The sequence below is a fragment of the Tenrec ecaudatus genome, chromosome 8, assembly GCF_050624435.1.
Source record: "Tenrec ecaudatus isolate mTenEca1 chromosome 8, mTenEca1.hap1, whole genome shotgun sequence".
Classification (NCBI taxonomy): domain Eukaryota; kingdom Metazoa; phylum Chordata; class Mammalia; order Afrosoricida; family Tenrecidae; genus Tenrec; species Tenrec ecaudatus.
This window is the reverse complement of record NC_134537.1, coordinates 28246194-28264157: the sequence shown is the minus strand read 5'-3', so window position 1 is coordinate 28264157 and position 17964 is coordinate 28246194. Positions and strand designations below refer to the sequence as shown.

General features: G+C 52.4%; 1 protein-coding gene across 1 annotated transcript in view; it reads left to right on the top strand.

Annotated features, from left to right (window-relative positions):
- The window catches only part of DGKG (diacylglycerol kinase gamma), a 273423-nt gene that overhangs the window by 133227 nt on the left and 122232 nt on the right, over nucleotides 1-17964 (top strand). Inside the window, exons 15-18 of the mRNA XM_075556178.1 lie at nucleotides 2613-2692; nucleotides 4159-4233; nucleotides 6692-6777; nucleotides 12830-12919. Coding sequence (XP_075412293.1) covers nucleotides 2613-2692; nucleotides 4159-4233; nucleotides 6692-6777; nucleotides 12830-12919 — 331 coding nt within the window. The remainder of the gene's footprint in view (nucleotides 1-2612; nucleotides 2693-4158; nucleotides 4234-6691; nucleotides 6778-12829; nucleotides 12920-17964) is intronic.

Sequence of the window (17964 nt, the reverse complement as noted above, 5' to 3'; positions counted from 1 at the left end):
ATCGGTCTCATGAGGCTCGGAGGCTACATGGTGAGGATCTGGTGTGCAGAAGGCGATGGATGGCAGTGGGAGCCCAAGAGTCAGTAGTTGAACTACTTAGGGAGGAAGACTCCAGAGAATCCTCCCCCCCCCTCAATTGAAAATTGGGGGAAGGGAGGAGAGTGGTCCCTAACCAGAGTGCTTGGGAAAGAAGAGTTTAGAAGATTAAAGGCATCAATCTGCCGTAAACAGTTAAACCTTTGTCAGTAGGTACCCCCTGTGATGCAGGCTGGACCTGATCCGGTTTCCAAAACTCTGTATTTTTGGTTCATATTGTTTTCTTCGGTTTTTGTTTGTTCCTTTTAGAGTGTATCTCGGAGGTGCACGTCAATGGAGGTCACCCTCTTGACGTTGTGTTAAATAATGCTCTTCCGTTTTTTAGTGTATAAAATCTATGATCGATGAGCCTAGAGAGATAGCAAGTAGAATAAGGGGGTCGGGGCAGGGGGTACAGTGTTGGGGGCAGGGCCATCCAAAGGGAGACAACGGACGTCAAAAAGTCCCTGAAGAAAAAGAATGCTTGGAAACTGATTGTGGTAGCAATTGCACATGCTACTGGATGTTGATTGAAATTGGGAATGAGGTGATGCATGTATTGAATCCCAGCGACTAATAAAAATAAATCAATAATTAGGTCAGAGCTGTGCCAGGGAGGACAGAGTTTGGTTTCTAGAACCGCTCCTTCCTCACCTGGTCTGTAATGCCTCGCAGGAGGGTGCATGGTTTCAGCCTTCAGACGCGTCTGAACACCACATCGGAAGCAAGCGGTGAGGCTAGAGGCTGGTTGCTCCCCGTGCTGCCTAAGTGCCCGTCTCTCTTTCTGTAGGGACAAGTTACATAAAACGTCCACTTGCAGACATCTTTAAGTAATAATAACTGTGTGCCTAAACACAGACATGCTGTTCCAAGACTGCCAAGCTGTTTCTGGAACATGATCTTACAAATCGAAGACACATTTCCCTTAATCCTCAAATGTATAGCTAAGAAACCAGCAAACTGTGCTCTGGATTTTTTTTGTTCGTATTTTTTGACTTGGTGTTTCAGGCTGGGCTGTCTAGAGAAACAATCAGTGCACTCAAATAGGTATAAGAAAGAACTTTATTGGGTGAAGGGAGACATCGGACAGTGTAAGATATGACAAAAAAAATCATTTATAAATTACCAAGGGTTCATGAGGGAGGGGTGGCACAAGGAGGGAGGGGGACAAAATGAGGAGCTGATGCCAAGGGCTTACATGGAGAGCAAATGTTTTGAGAATGATGAGGGCAACAAATGTACAAATGTGCTTTACATGATTGATGTATGTATGGGTTGTGATAGGAGTTGTATGAGCCCCTAATAAAATGATTTTTAAAAAAAAAAAAAAAAAGAGTTACCATCTTGGAAACCCACAGGGGCAGTTCTGGCCCTGTCCTGTCGGGCCACCAAGAGTCGAGATTGACTCAGTGGCAGTGAGAAGCAGCAGGAAGCAGGAAGAACAGAGCATGGGGGTGGGGATGCCAAAGACAGGCAGCTGTGAGCAAGGGGTCATGGAGAGAGCGCGGGGCTGTGTGAGGGCACTGGCGGCAAGCCCTGGAGTGTGTTCAGAGACGTGGGTTCTATCCTTGGGCCGGGATGGGTGTGCTTGATGTGGAAGCCCAGGGTCAGGTACAGAAGTGACCGGGGGTAACCTGAGCAGCGTCAGGGCGGTGGAAGTGTCCAGAAGGCTGCTCCAGATCATGGGGGCACGCCAGTGGGGAAGTCAGCGAGACAGTGAGTTTCTGCATCAATACCAATCTCCCCATCCCCCCACCCCACCCCCTGCCATCGTGTCCCTTGTGACGCACCCTGAGCCGGTGTCAGTGTTCCAAGGCGAGCAGCCTCATCTTTCTCCCTCGGGATGCTGTGTGGCATTGAACCACCGGGCTTGCCGTGTACAGTCGGCTGCTTGCCTGACAGCGCCGCCGATGCTCCTACCCCCAGGTAAATGGACGAGTGGTAGTACCTTTAACAGAAGCAGGAAGCCCAACGTGAAGCCATTTTCATGGGAAAAACGATAGATCAAGTGTGGGGCATGTCAAGTTTGTACAAAGGGTGAGGCATCGAGTGGAAGGACGTTGAGAAACATTTTTATGATTCAAATGGATGGAAAACCTGAAAGGGGGGATGGTGTATATTCAGAGCTCAGGAAGGAAATTGGGGCTGGAAATGCAGATTTGGAAGCCACAGGGCTGGCAGTGACGGTGAAGCCTATGAGGAGTGATCATTGACCTGTAGAACCAGACAGCCAACCCCCTCAGAGTTCCGAGACGGTGGTGTCCCTCACGAAACCGGATCCTGTGCTGTGGGGTCGACTGCGAGCGTCGTGGAGCCATGGCTCCACTTCTGATCGTGACCTTGTCCCCACTCACGACACTGAAAAGGTCGCTCGAGCTGTGGCCTCTCCGTGTGGGCCCTCAGAACGTAGCCTGAGACCAGCCTCACCTCCCGACCTCCTATCGCTGCGCCCAAGCTGCTTCCCGGCCACCTCGCCCAGAAATTGCCTTCACCCCACGATGAAACAGACCTCAAGTTCTTTCCTTCTGCTTCCTCAGTACCAGATCATCCCCAACCCGGGAACCCACCCCCTGCTGGTCTTTGTGAACCCCAAGAGTGGAGGCAGACAAGGAGAAAGGTATGCTGTCTTCTTTGAACGCGAGAGGCTAGGAAAATCTCATTTGGGCCCTCTCCTCAGTTGAAGCTGAGTGGCCTGTGGAAACAGGCCGACCCCGGGTTCAAGTCCCAGCCCTGCCGCTTAAACCACTTCACCGGATCCAGTGAACTTAACCTCCTCCTGCCTCAGTTTCCTCCTCTGTAAAACAGGGGTGATTGTGTCCCCTCTCCTATGGGTGGTGTAAGGATGAAAAGGCCCAAAGTGCTGCTCCCAGCCCCTGTCCCATGGGTCAGCAGTAAGGCTCCCGGGGGTCAGCCCCAGCCGGTGATGCCTGCTTCCTTCCTAGGCCCCAGGTCTTTCCCCCAGGATGTGGGAGATGTGGCAGGACTCTCCTGACTGGGACCCGTTGGCCTGTCCCACCTCTGGGAAGCCAGAACTGCCCTCAGCAATGTAGGGAATACCCAGTCTCCAGGGCGCGGGGGGCGGGGGGGGGGGCTCTCAGCAGAGTGGGAGGCAGGAGGGAGAATGTAGGACAGGCTTCTGCTTCCTGTCCAGCTCGGAAGTGACGGACGGATACCCATGACCTAGAATCCAGTTTAAAAAGGAATAATAAGTAAGGCTAAAGCAAGAAACCAGAAGGACTCCACCCCAGTCCAGGCGACAAAACACCACCACCAACCCCCCAGAATGGACCAGATTAACCTAGAGATGGAGCCGTGACACCAAGCCGATGTGGAGTCACTGGCCCCCAGGCCTGGCCAGCCCCAGGCCTCCTGCACCCCTCTTATTCCTGGGAGCATGGGGAGCCTTCCCCTAGCACAGTGGTTCTCAACCTTCCTAATGCTGCAACCCTTTAATACAGTTCCTCATATTGTGGGGACCCCCAGCCATAACATTATTTTCATTGCTACTTCATCACTGTCATTTTGCTACTGTCATGAATCGTCATGTAAATATCTGATACGCAGGTTGTATTTTCATTGTTACCAATGGATCATCATTAAAGCATAGTGAGTAATCACAACACAATGTGTAATTATATATTGTGAAATACTTATGTGTTTTCCGATGGTCTTAGGCGACCCCGTGAAAAGGTCATTCGACCCTCAAAGGGGTCGCGACCCACAGGTTGAGCACTGCTGCCCTAGTGGGTCCTTTGATGCCTGTGTGCCGCCCACAGAAGGCAGAACAGGAGGGACAGTTGAGAGGGAGACCTAGAAGAACGGGGTTCTGATTGCGGGGTTCCTCTGCCCTGTCATTGCTACACTGGCGATGCTCCCAGGGGCAGGGGGGGGGGGGTTGAGGTCAGAGTCCAGGGATGGCGGGTAACCTGAAGCAAGGAGTGGAGATGTGGTGATTCCGAGTGAGTCTGCAGGACTTCACTGGTTGGAGTAGGCCCTCATTCCCAGCGTGGATGGGCTCACAGGTGCTTGTCCTCCATGTAACTTCCCAGGATGACCTTCCCCCTTTCTTCTTTTGTTCCATAGAATTCTTCGGAAATTCCACTATCTGCTCAACCCCAAGCAAGTGTTCAACCTGGACGGTGGGGGGCCTACCCCAGGGTATGGAGTTACATTCTTTATATCTGTCCCCCACCGATCCCCCCCCTCCCTCACCATTCATTGTTGGCAGCTGGAAAAGCTCAGGCACCCGTATCTTTCTGGTGCTTTTGTCTCTAAACTCACCCTGGATTCCCCATCATGCCTCTTTCCCACATGCCTCTCCAGTGTTCTCCTGAATGCTCAGGAGAACATTTCCAGAAAAAGCCTTGGAGCGTAGAGGAGGGAACTGTCACCATGAGCCATTCGTTTGCCTGGAGGTCTGGCTGCTAAACTGCTTTTGCTTGTTTGCAAGGCTGCGTGAGCTGATCGCTTCGGCCTGAAAGATCAGGGAGGAGAAAAGGAGTTGTGGTCAGCAGTTTGGAAATCTAGAAGGGACTCCGAGTTAGTTCTGCCATGTGCTCTATTGCCCGCAGCCGCGCTGGGTCGAGATGAATGTCTCTTCAGCGAATTGTGTTTCTTCAGTGATCTAATCTGGAGGTTTCACTCCTGGACCCTTCTGTTCCCATTGGCTGTTGCACTGCTTATTCGTAGAGGGTTCAAGAGCGCAGTGAAGGGACAGCCTGCCTGTGGTTCCTGAGGTGGGCTGGTGGCAGGGGCTGGTCCTGAGTGAACAATGTCCACACCTGAGCCAAGGCTCCTCCAGGGATGCAAGTACGCTAGTGACACCTGCTGGCGTGTTCCGGGACTGCACTTTGTCCCAGGATTTGCAAGAGCCAGCTGGGCTTTCCCAGCCAGCAAGCACAAGCATCTTTCATTGTCCAGCCTCCTAACCCATCATGTCCACTCTGGGTTTTAGCAAGATCCCTCAGGGGGTGCAGAAGTAGCCAGCATCACCAACCCTAACAAAGGAACCTGTCGCTGACCTCGGTTGTCTGCCATACAGCTGTTATTTGAGGCAATGGCAGTGCGAACCCGTTACAGAGAGAAGGAAGCCTGAGCGCACAGTTCACCTGCAAACCCAATTTCAAAGCAGCTCCCTAAAGACAGTCCTGGAAGCACAGGAGCCCCCTCTCCTCCAGGTATTTCCATGCCTGGGCCCAGAACCCAAGGCTCGCCTCCAGAAACCAACACCGCGGCTGCGGAAGGGACTGCCCTTGTGCGTCAGGTAGACTGTGCTCAGGGAAGAGGCGGGGGAGTGGGGCAGTTCAGCAGCTGGCTTTTCAGAGGTAGATCCCCAGGCCTTGCTTCTCAGGCACCTATGGGTGGACTCAAACTGCCAGCTTTACAGTTAGCTGAATGCGTCAGTCCTTTGCATCCACAGGGACTTCAGCTTTGCCATGTCCACCCCCGAGTGCCTTTGCTCTGGTGACACACCAGCTGACTCCATCCCAGTGCTGACGTGGCCCGAGCATCTCTGGGGTGAGGGTCAGGCTATGGTAGGACAGGCTGTCAGACTGAAGGGGCCCTCCTCCTAGTCTGTGAGAGACAGGAAAGAGCAAGAATGATTATGTTTGCCCCAGCAATGACTCAGAGAGCCCTGGGTCTTGTCTGACCACTAGCCTGGGCAGGGCACTAAGTTGGAGCTTCGACGGGCCACATCCATGCTAAAGCAGTTGTTCTAAACCTCTTTGTGCCGGTAGCCTTGTGGCTGTCTGCTGAAGCCTCCGGGCTTCTTCTCAGAACAGTGGTTTGCTTTTTATTTTGCTTTCCCCCCCCCCACCTTAATGCGTGAAAGGATTCACAAAGGAACTCATTATATTGAAAAATGGTTATTGATATATTTTTCAAGTTGGAATAGATGTCCTTCCCTGGCACATTGAATAGTATGATCGAGAGATGGGCCTAATCAGTACCATAAATTCAGTCTTGATGCACATCATGTAATATCGCCCCAGCTGTAGTAAAGTAAAGTATCTTTGAATGTCGACTGCTGGCAAACTCACAGTTTATTCCGTTCACAATAGAAGGGAACGTTGACTTTCCATTGGAAGCTGAGGAAGCTACGAATGGAATTGTTTTCCCCTTCCACATTCCTGGCCCTCTGATTTGTGCCCCACGGTGGTTCACAGACCCCAGGTTACGAGCCCCCCTCTAGTGGGTAAAAGGGTCTGGAGGACAGAGGGCCTTGCGTGTGTGGGTGGCCGGCTCGGGCGGTTCAGCGCACCACACCCTGGGAGAGCCTGCAAGGACAAAGAAGGTGCAGAGCCTAGAGGGAGCCAGAAGCGGGCAGTTGGTCACATCAGTGCCAAAATGTGCATTCCTCTGCACAAATCACAGGGACTTGCTAGAAGACCCTTTTCTGTTTGTGTTCACAATGAGTCTGCTCCTCCTTACACACGGGCACCTCCCTTGGACATTCCTCCTTCCTCCCTGGCCTGGCTGAGTCGGTGGTAGGCTTAGAGGATGGAGCGGTCTCTCCAACTCCCGCCCAAAGAGCTGAGGAGGCTGACTCAGCAGGGGTCAGCTGCCCATCACAGCCTAGTAAGCAGGACATCCCAGCTTCTCTTCTGCTTCCCAGATTGAACTTTTTCCACGATACTCCCGACTTCCGTGTCCTGGCCTGCGGAGGAGATGGCACAGTTGGCTGGATTTTGGATTGCATTGGTGAGAAGGGACTGGGGGAGGGCTTGTTGGCTGGATTTTGGATTGCATTGGTGAGAAGGGACTGGGGGAGGGCTTGTTGGCTGGATTTTGGATCACATTGGTGAGAAGGGACTGGGGGAGGGCTTGTACCATTTGGTTAGAGGAAGTACATGAAGCCAACAGAAAGGCATTGAAGAGGGAGGGAAATAGAAAGCTGTCTTGTTCATCTGGAGCCATGGCTTGACTAAGTGTGTAAGGGGCTGGGGGAAGGAAATGAAACAATGAAATTATTCCCACAGCTCCAGATGTAGCATTCTCATTGCAGGTCTGGCCTCAAAAAATGTTTCTCTTGAAAATAATTCACCAAGGAGATGAAAAGGCCCGAGTAAAGCCAGTGGATCCCAGCCAGGGCGGAGCCTGGGGAGGGGCCCTCTGTGTGAGCGAAGGCTTCCCATGCCCCTGAGGAGCAGGAGAGGCTGTCCTGTAGGAAGATGCTCCCTGCCTTCTTGAAAAGCAATGGTTTTAATTTTTTTTTGTAATCTTAAGAACACCTCACAGGGTAGGAGTTGGAGCAGTGGCAGCCCATGGCGGGGAGGCCGCGCTGGGTTCCCCCCAGGCCTGTGGGGTGGAGTACAGGCCAGAGAGCTCACAGAAAGGCAGAGTCCGGTCAAAGCCCTTTGAGAGAACCAGGCACCTGAGTCCAGAAAGCTCATGAAGGAAGTGTCGCTCCACGCAGGACAAAGGGCCGCTCAGCAGACAGAATACGCACAGGGTCAGCAACCTGGCCTCCAGTCCAGCGTAGCCTGCGCCTGTGGGTCCTGGACATGTTCCTCCCTTCTAAGTGGACACTGAAGTCCTGGGACGGGAAGGGCGTATCATCAAGATCTAGCCCTGGGGAGCCCAGACAGAAACAAGGGTGGGACCAACATAGGACAAGGCGAGGATGGGCACCAACATGAGCAACTTGGCCCAGAGAGACAGCTGCATCCAGGCTTCTGAGGTCTTCCTGCCTCCGTGTGCCAGAGCTGTCTCCAAGGCCCTGGAGACACAGCAATGACCACAGTGCCAAAGACCCAGCCCTTGTGTTTACTGTCTGGAGGGCACAGATAGTCAAGCAAACAAGAATTGAGATCATGGTACGTCTGCTGGTGGCCAGAGGAACCCCACGGGTACTGGAGGGATAGGCTACCATCGAAGACTTGCAGAGAAGATGGCTTGACCTCCGGCCCAAAGAAGGTGTGAACCATGTGCTGGCCTGAGGGAAAAGCCTTTCAGATGGAAGGACCAGCAAGTTCAAAGGCCCTGTGGCAGGAGCAGACCTGGCCTGTGAAGACAGCAAGAAGGCCAGTGTGGCCTTCAAGCACACTGTGTGCCTGAGGGGAGAGTGACAGAGGGTGAAGTCAGGGGGTGATGGCCAGGTCACCAGAGCTACAGCATAGCAATGCAGCTTTTTGTACTGCGAGAGCCATAAGGCATGGATAGTCTGGGACAAAGGAAAGACATGACAGATCTGAGAGAAAAAAGACCAGGGAGATCAGGGATGAGGCAGGCCCTGGACCGTAAATGGTTAGCTCACTCAGCTGCTGACCCAAAAGGTAGTGGTTTGAGACTACTCAAGGCAGCAAGGAAGAAAGGCCTGGTGGTGTACTTCCAAGAATAACTGTTAAAAACCCAATGGAACACAATGCTGCTCTGACACATGGAGTCACCATGAGCAACGCATGACCAGTGACCTGGACCAGGGCGAAGCAGAGAAGCTGGTGAGAAGCGGAGAGATTCCAGATCGCACTGGAAGCATGCGCGCGCAGGGGCGGTGGACAGATTGGATGTGGGCAACGAGTGGAAAAGCAGTCAGGGAAGGGCCAGGTCTAGACCCTGAATAGGGAGTGGAAAAAAAGGTTTCAGTGTGCACCCAGTCTGCTCCCCACCACCCCTTTGGTTTCCATGGACGCGGCTCTGCCAGGCACTCCTGCAGTCACCTCGAGGGGGTGCTACTGAGCAGCGAAGGGGCATTGCCCCTGTTGTGGAACACTCCTCCCTTATCCTGCCTCCTTCATGGAGACCCCGGGATCGGGTGGGATCGGTGGCTTTGGGGGGACTGGTGATAAAGTTCATCTGCAGAGAACACTGGTGATAAAACCGACTCAAAACGAAGAGCCCCCCACCCCGTGAGGGCAGAGAAATGGTTGTTTGCACAAGTGAATGGTCCCAAAGGGAGGAACAAAGGTAAAGAGGGCGAATCTTGAGGTTGTTCTGTGACGTGGTTGCTCTGCACTTGCTCAGCGCTCCCCACCTCCCCTCCTTTGCCCCCTCTGACCTGCTCGCCCCTAGCTGGAGTGGAGTACCCTTTGCTGAGTGACCATTGGCTTCCCCCTGTTCTTTGGATTCCGAGAAGCAAAAATCCTTCAAATGGCCTTCAGGGCCTTGGGTGGTCTAGTCTCTGCCCACCTTCCCAGTCCCACACCTGCATGCCTCTTTCTCTAGGCACCAGCCACCTGGCCTCGTTCCTAGTGGACATCCCTGCCTTCCATCCCCACAGGGCCTTTTCCCAGAGCTGTTCCTTGGATGGAAATGCTCCCCCAGCCTTGACTTCAGATCTCAGCTAAAGCATGACTTCCCAGGGGGTCGGTGGTAGGGGCTTCCTCTGACACACAGCCCCATCTCAGTCATCTTAATGAATGTGAAACGATATGTTCTTTTTTCAAATATATAGTTGTGTTAGTCTGGGTAGACTAGAGAAACAAATTCATAGACATGCTCATGTGTATAAGAAAGAAGTTTATGTACAAGAGCAATTGAATATTGAGAAAACATCCCAGCCCAGTCCACATCAAGTCCATACGTCCGACATTAGCCAACATGTCTGATACCAATCTATAAAGTCCTCTTCAGACTCACAAAATATGTGCAATGACACCAAATGCAGGAAGATCACAGGCCAGTGGGTGGGGAATCTTGTGGCTCCAGTGGTGGTAGAAGCATCTCAGTTCTGGCAGGGACCTCTACATGGTTTCTCCAGCTCCCAGGGCTGCATCAGTGTAGGGCAATATGGCTTCGCAGTGTAGGGCAATATGGCTTCGAGATGTCTCACAGGGAGTGAGCCTTGTCAGTAGAGAGTCTCCAAGGGAGTGAGCAGAGAGAGTGTCGTTCCCCCTTCCCCCCCCCCCCCCCCCCCCGCCGACTGCCTCCAGGGAGGAAAATAGAAGTTCCCAGAATCCTCAGGGGAAAGCCATGCCCACACAGAGGCTTTTTTGGCTATACAGTGATTGACGGGCTAGACTCCACCCCTTCATTCGTAATCCTCTCAAGTCCCAAATTGATATCAGATTATGTAACTACTACAATAGTTTTATTGACATAGGGTTCATGGATCATACCCTTTAGTTCAATGAAAACACGCCTCCTTTATCCGGAGGCCGCATGAATGTCTGTGTCTCTCGTCAGATGTTCACGGTGAGATACTGGCCCTGGCTCTTTGTGCCCAACATGCGAACCCAACACCTCATCTGGCACATGCATGTCTCAGGCCTTTGGTAACAATGCGAATAAATCAATGACTGAGGAAGAGAGTCGGGGATGTGAGGTAGCTCATTTATTGTGCCAACCTGGCCAATAAACACATGTGAGGTTAATTGAAGGGCGGAGGGATAAATGGTTCAGTGAAATTCACCTTTCTAGTTCTCGGATCTCTTGCTTTCTGATGGTCAGACCAGGGTGCAGCTGCCTTAGCCAGTTCCCTGCTTCAGCTTGCAAGGCTTACTTCCTGCAAGACGTCCCTGAGGAGAAGCCACATGGACCTACCTTGATGCAGCCCTGGGTGCTGGAGCAGCCGTGTGGAGACCCCTGCCAGCACTGAGATGCTTACACATTCACTGATGCGGCTTTCCTCCTGCAGTCAGCATCATTGTGTGTGTTTTATGAGATAGAGGAGGACTTTGTGGATTGGTGTTGGACATATGGGCTAATGTTGGGCTTGTGGGCTTGGGCAGCACTGGGTTGGGATGTTTTCTTGATACACACTTAACCTTTATATAAAACTCTCTTATACATGAGTTTCTGTGGATTCATTTCTCTAAAGGACCCAGACTGACACAGACTGTGGTAGGCAGAGGGGGTGCGGTGGCGGGAGAGGCACATTTCTCCCCAGGAAGGCCCCAGTAACATGAGGGACCAAACAAGGAGACATTGACAAGAGAGTGTGTGAACTGAGGTCATCCCTGGTGCTAAGAACACACTCTGGAAAAGTCCTTGGGGCAGTCAGGGAGGGCTGCCCAGAGGTGGCACCTGAGCTGAGCTGCATAGGACTTTTGACTTCAAGAAACGGAAAGAACTTCATTATGATTCACACACTGAGTGAGAGTTGGAGAGTGAGGCTAAAGAAAAAGGAAGATGCTAGAGCCCCTGGTGGTGGTGGTTGTGCATTGGACTGTGATCCCCACGGTCGGCAGTTCGAAATCACCAGCAGCTCCAAGGGAAAAAAACTTGGCTTTCTACTCCCATAAACAGTTACCACCTCGGAAACACCCAAGGGGTTGCTATGAGTCAACACTGACTCGGTGGCAGTGAGCGAGAACTTGAGGGATCCAGCACTCTGTGCCCAGAGGCCTGGGGAAGCACAGCAGAAGAGACCTCCAAGGACCAGCCATCAGGCTCATGGTTTGGGAGGAATGCCCGGGGAGGGGAGTTGGGGGGAGGCTCAGGACACAGTTGTGGGGTAGAGCTGGAGGTGGAGCCAGTAGGTAGGAAGCCATGGCAGCAGTTTCAAGGGGAGGGAATCCTGTCTGGACCCCACAGGGTCATGGGGGTGACCAGGAGAGGCTGCTTGAGGATCCCTGAAGGAGCCAACAGGAAGCAATGGATATTTCCATGGAGGGAGGGCCGGGGGGGGGGGGGGAAGCAGGTGAGGCAGCAAGGCCAATGGCATCCAGGCTTCCAAGCTCAACACTGTGTGGATGGTAGAGCAAAGGTCCCGACAGCCCAGACCGGGAACAGCACATGCCAAAGCTAAGAGGCATCCATGAAGACCAGGTGTTCTGGTGCGAGCAGACCTCCACAGAGGTCTTGAGCCTGAGCTAACACAGCTGGTGTGGATCAGACAACCCGCTTGTCCTGTGGGTCCTGTTTTATGTGGGCAGCCCTGCCTTGAAGCTCAGTTGCCGATTCCTGCCTGTCTCCATACCAAAGTAATGCTTAACACCAAGGCCACTACAGACAGTAGGGGCCAGGGGGTCTCTGTAAATGGCCCTCCATGGTGTCTTCTGCAGCGGCTGCCGTAGCTCTCAGCTCAGTGGGCAGATGAAATAAAACACCTGCGTTCTGCTGGTCTGTCCTTGGTCTTCGGTCGGGTGCTCCTGCAAACCGATCATCCAGAGGGAAGACTGGGAATCTGGGTCTTTGCAAGTCCTGGGGGGGTTGGGGGTGGGAGGCAGAAGTGGCAAACGGGTACCTGGAAGCCAAACAACACTTGCAGGTTTCTTCGGTCGACTCAATGTTATGTTGCGACATTTGAACCTGAACGACTTGAGGTGAGGCATTGTCCATTGTCCAAATGGCACGTCCCTCCTCAATATCTGAGACCCGTTTCACTCATCTCTGCACCTGCCTGATCCCTGAGAGAGCAGGGGCCTGGGCTGGGAGCCACACAAGTCTGAGTTTGGATCCTGGCTCAGGAATTACTTCCCTTCTGTGGTTCTCAATTTCTCCTATAAAAGGAGGACGAGAGCAGTGCGGCAGAATTGGTCTGAGGGATACCTAGGCGAAGCGCCAGTTATCATTAAGGATTAAAAAGAATGTGCATGGTGTCATTTCCAAGGACAGAATGAGCATGACCTTAGGATAAAGAGGTGCAGGTGAGAGGGACACAGATCTGGATCCACATGAAAGAATCCTTTGTCGGGATTAACATTCTCCCAGTGGAAGGTATGATGCTAGGAAGTAGTGTGCCCCACCCCCCTCAAGAGAGGAATTCACACAGAGAACGCCAGAGAGGGGCTCAAGCGTCAGGTCAGGCATGTCAAGGTGACTCGAACACTAATCCCTGGCATATGACTCTCTTTCTCCAAATGGGTTGCAGATAAGGCTAACTTGGCAAAGCACCCGCCGGTGGCTGTCCTGCCTCTTGGAACAGGAAATGACCTTGCCCGCTGTCTCCGCTGGGGAGGAGGTGAGTGTGTGCTGGGGGCTCTACCTGGGAAGCCACCGTCCAGGTGACCAGACAGCTCTGCAGAGCTCATGACTTTCATGTCCCAGTAGTCAACTCTTGGGTCACAGCTGTTCCCAGTCCCCTCCGTGCCCTCCACCCTCCATCCTGTGAGCAGAAGCCCTCTGCTACCTTCCCCACTCTCTGCCCTCCCAGTACCGGCCTCCTCCTCAATGCACAGCCTGCTCGCTGCTCTCTCAGACAGGTCTTTTCTGCATGAAAACACCCATCTTCCTCTGAATTAGGACTCAGAATGCAGACCCAGAGCCACGTCACCAGCTTCTCACGGTCACAAGGGACACCCACATTCCCTTAACCCCCCAAGGTCTGCCTGCGGGAGCCCCAAGCAAAGCCGGCTGCCACCAAGTAGGTTCCAACTCCAGTGGCCCCCTGAGGGAGTGGAGTTGCCGCCTAGAGTTTCCAAGACTGCCCCTTAGGGGAGCAGGCTGCCAGACCTTTCTCCTCTGGAGTGGCTGAGGGGTTCAGGCTGCTGTTAGCAGCCAAGTGCTTAAGCCCTGCACCTCCAGGGCTCCTTTTACCCTGGAGGGGGGCAGTGGGAGGAGCTTGGGTCAGCAAATGCATCTGTCAGGTAGACAAGCAGTTCTGTGAGCAACTCAGAACTAGGCAGGGCAGCGGTGAGTGTTCAGACATGGGTTCGTGCTTGGTGAGCAGGGGCAGGACAAGGGGGAGCCAGGCCCAGAAGGACGTTGTCAGGCACAGGAGAACAAGCCAGGGTCATCAGCTTGGGCAGGGAGAGCCTTCTCTTTAAAGGCGGCACACAAGGTGGCCTTGGTCGCACATCTGGGCAACCCCACGTACAGGAGCACGAAGCATTGCGTGGCCTTACGCCACCTTCACTGTCATCAGCACGCTCAAGTCCACTGCTGTGGCCACCATGGATTTGGAGTATCTTCCAACCTGTGTCAGACAATAATCTGGTGAGATTGATAGGACTGATTTTTAAGAAATGGTTTGCCAGGATTTTCTTCCTAGTCCATCGTAGTCTGAAAACCCGTCCGAAACCTGTCCACCATGGGGGACGCTGCTACTATTTGAACTAGCTTCTAGGATCAGAGTAGCGCGCAAGCTGTCAAAGAGGTGGTGATGAGGCTACATTATAGACAGGAAACCCAGTACTGTGTTCACAGGCAGCTCCAAGGTCATGGGCTGCGTGGTCCCTTTCTTTTTTTTTTAAATCATTTTACTGGGGGCTCATACAACTCTTATCACAATCCATACATACATCAATTGTGTCAAGCACATTTGTACATTTGTTGCCATCAGCATTCTCAAGACATTTTCTTTCTATTTGAACCCTTGATATCAGCTCCTAGTTTTCCCCTCCCTCCCCATTCCCTTCCCTCATGAATCCTTAATAATTTATAAATGATTATTTTTTGTCATGTTATACACTGTCCAATGTCTCCCTTCACCCACTTTTCTGTTGTCTGTCCCCCAAGGAGGGGGTTATATGTGGATCCTTGTAATCAGTTCCCCCTTTCTACCCCACCTTCCCTCCACCCTCCCACTATCACCACTCTCACCACTGGTCCTGAGGGGTTCATCTGTCCTGGATTCCCTGTGTTTCCAGTTCCTATCTGTCCCAGTGTACATCCTCTGGTCTAGCCAGATTTGTAAGGTAGAATTGGGATCATGAGAGTTGAGGGGGGGGGGAGCTTAGCATTAAAGAACTAGAGGAAAGTTGTATGTTTCATCATTGCTACACTGCACCCTGACTGGCAAGTCTTCTCCCCGTGGCCCTTCTGTAAGGGGATGCCCAGTTGCCTACAGATGGGCTTTGGGTAACCACTCCGCACTACCCCTCATTCACAATGATATGATTTTTTTGTTCTTTCATGCCTGATACCTGATCCTATCGACATCTCGTGTTCACACGGGCTGTGTGCTTCTTCCATGTGGGCTTTGTTGCTTCTCTGCTAGATGGCCGCTTGTTTACCTTGAAGCCTTTAAGGCCCCAGACACTATATCTTTAGATAGCCGGGCACCATCAGCTTTCTTCACCACATTTGCTTATTCACTTGCTTTGTCTTTAGCAATCATGTCGGGAAGGTGAGAAGCATCATGGAATGGCAGTTTAATAGAACAAAGTATTCTTGCATTGAGTGGAGGCGGCTGTGTGGTTTCTCTGTTTGGTTCCTAGGGCTTCCTCACCCTAGGGGTTCCTAATATCTAAAAACAGGTGTGTGTGTGTGTGTGTGTGTGTGTGTGTCTATCACATGCTGGAGATGAGACACCTGAGGCAGGGTGTGACTGGGCCATGCTCCCCTTCAAGTTCCTATGTCATAAGTTCTCAACCTCATTTGGCTTATTGGCCTCTTTTCAGGAAAAAAAGAAAAAAAATCACTCAATGCCCCCTGGCAACTTAAATTTGTGTACTATGGTCCATGATCCGGGATAAAGTGTAGGTATCTGCTTTTGTGCTCACCTCCCCCTCCACCCCCACACCTACCCCGCCCAGATTGTGACCCCAGGGGCCGATATTGTCCAGTTTGGGAAGCACTGCTCTAAGAAGATCCTTTTGTGGTCTCCAGCCAGGCATTCCTCTGCTTGGAGACGAATGCTCACGTGGCCCTCCATCCTCTGTGAGTGTCTGCCCCGGTCTCTTCTCGTTCATAAGGACACTAGTCATAATGGACCCAGAGCCCTGGTGGTGGTGTGGTTACGTGTTGGGCTGCTATCCGCGTGGTCAATAGCTTGAAAACACCTCTCCTTGGGAGAAAGACTGGGATTTCCACTCTCATAAATAGTTACCGTCTGGGAACACACAGCAGGGCAGCTAGGAGTCAACATTAAGTCAATGGCAGCGACTATGGGGTTTTGATTCTGGGGGTTTTGAGTCTTGTTGGAAGGAGCCCTGGTGGCATAGTCAGTTACATGTTGGGTTGTTAACCAGAAGGTCAGCAGTTTGAAACCACTAGTTGCTGCTCTGGAGAAAGATGAGGCTTTAGACCCCTATGAACAGAGATCATTTTACCCTGTCCTAGAGAGACGGTCACTATGAGCTGGGCTGGACTCAGTGCGAGTGAGTTGCATTGGGTTGGAGTCTTATTGGATTGGGACCCATTCTACTCCAGTCCCACCTCGTGTTGGTTTAATTGATGGCATCTTCAGAGATCTGACTTCCAAACGTTCTCAGCTACCAAGGGTTGGGTCTCCAAAATACCTTCTGAGGGGATGTCACTAAGCAAAGGCTCCAGTAAGTAAGCCCGCCTTCCTGGCTGACTGCACGAATGCAGTCCCTGCAGGGGGGAGATCGATGGACACCTCCCCGTCCACTTCCCCACCCTCACCCTGAATACACACTCTGCCCCAGCCATTCTTGGCATGGGAGCTCGCAATGAGAAGGAGACTTTCCTTCGTTGTGCCAAGTAGGCAGAAGGCAGCCCATGCTGTCCCTCACTGCCCTGTGGGCTCATTCATTTGCGGGGGCCACTCAGAATTTACAGACCGCACCCTCTTAACCACCAAGTTCCTATAGCCCCAAGTGAAAACAGAGTGAGGGCCGTGAGGAGCCCCAGTTCCTAGCCCTCACCTCCTGAGAGGAGGCACTGCCTCCCCACTGCTGAGAGCCGTCCCTCCCCAGGCTGGAAACTCATCTGAGCCTCAGGGTTTGGGGTTCTTATCCACTCCCCATCAGAGAGGACCTCTTGATGGTCCCCAGGTGATCCCTCCCTCCCTCTTCTGCTCAGCCCCCACTCACAAGCCCAAGGTGTGGTCTCGGCCTCAGGAACCAAGACCACCGGGGAGGCACTGCTTGTTGTCAGGTAAGTCATAATCTGACAGGGGTACCCTTGTGAGGACTGCCCTGCGGAAGGAGGCAAAGCTGGGGGCATTTGAAACTACTCTGCAAGGTCGCCCTAAAGGGCTCCCTGCTGTCCCATCACCCTCTGGTTCCATGCAGTTCACTCGCTGCTTTTGTCTTCTCCCCACCTCTCCTGTGAGTTTGTCATCCTGTGGTGGCTAGTGTGTGACTGTGGTGCTGGAAGTTATGCCGCCAAGATTTCAAAGAGCAGGGTGGCCTCGGGTAACTAAGACAGACTAGGAAAAAGGACCGGGAAGCCCAGGAGATGGAAGAAGGCAGCGGAAGGGATTTTAATGAAATGGGCACAGACCTGGAGTCAGACAGACCGAAGGGAAGAACACATTCAAGGATCTGAAGGAAAAATTTAAGGCTTGAGGTGCAATTTGGAAGGTTTCTAGAGGCAAATTATTAAATGACAGAAGCATCCAAAGAAATGGGGAAGAACACACATTGTCTCTGCACCAAGAAGAATCAGGCGGTTTCAGGAGGTAGCATACCCGTAAGAACCGATGAAATTGGAGGAGGGTGTTCAAGCTGCCCCGAAGGCATGGGTGGAAAAGAAGGCTCCAGAAATGGACAGAATGCACGGGAAATGTTTCCAAAGATGAAGCACCGGAGGCGCTCACTCATCTGTACCAAAAAATGGGAAGGCGCGATGTAGCCAGCTGATTGGCGGAGCTCAGTGCCTGAAAGGCAATCCCACCGATGCGGACCGCTCCAAACAATGTCCTCAGCAGATGGGATCGGGTGGACGCAGGGCGCCATGGCCGTTGATGATAGCGTTAATGTCATCGCACGCAAGGGAAAGTGCGGGAGAGCAATGAAACCCCAGTCACAGCAGTGCATCCACAGAGAATGGCCAGGAGCTCAAGCCCGACGCCAGCGAAGGCATAGAACAGTGTTCACTGGTATTTAATCTACTCTGCAAAGACACTCAAGTGTGTGGATGAAAGCAAAGCATGGATCACATCGACAATGGTGGTAAAGGCCTTCATTGGCTCCACGTAGAACTTGTACAGAAGCCGAGAGGCAATTGGTGAAACAGAACAAAGAGATACTGTATGATTTAAAGTCAGAAAAGGCTGTCAGGATTGTATGCTTGCACCAGACTTACTCCATCTGTGGGATGTGCAGATAATCCAAGAAGCTGGTCTCTGTGACTAAAGAGGCCGCATCGTGAGGGAAG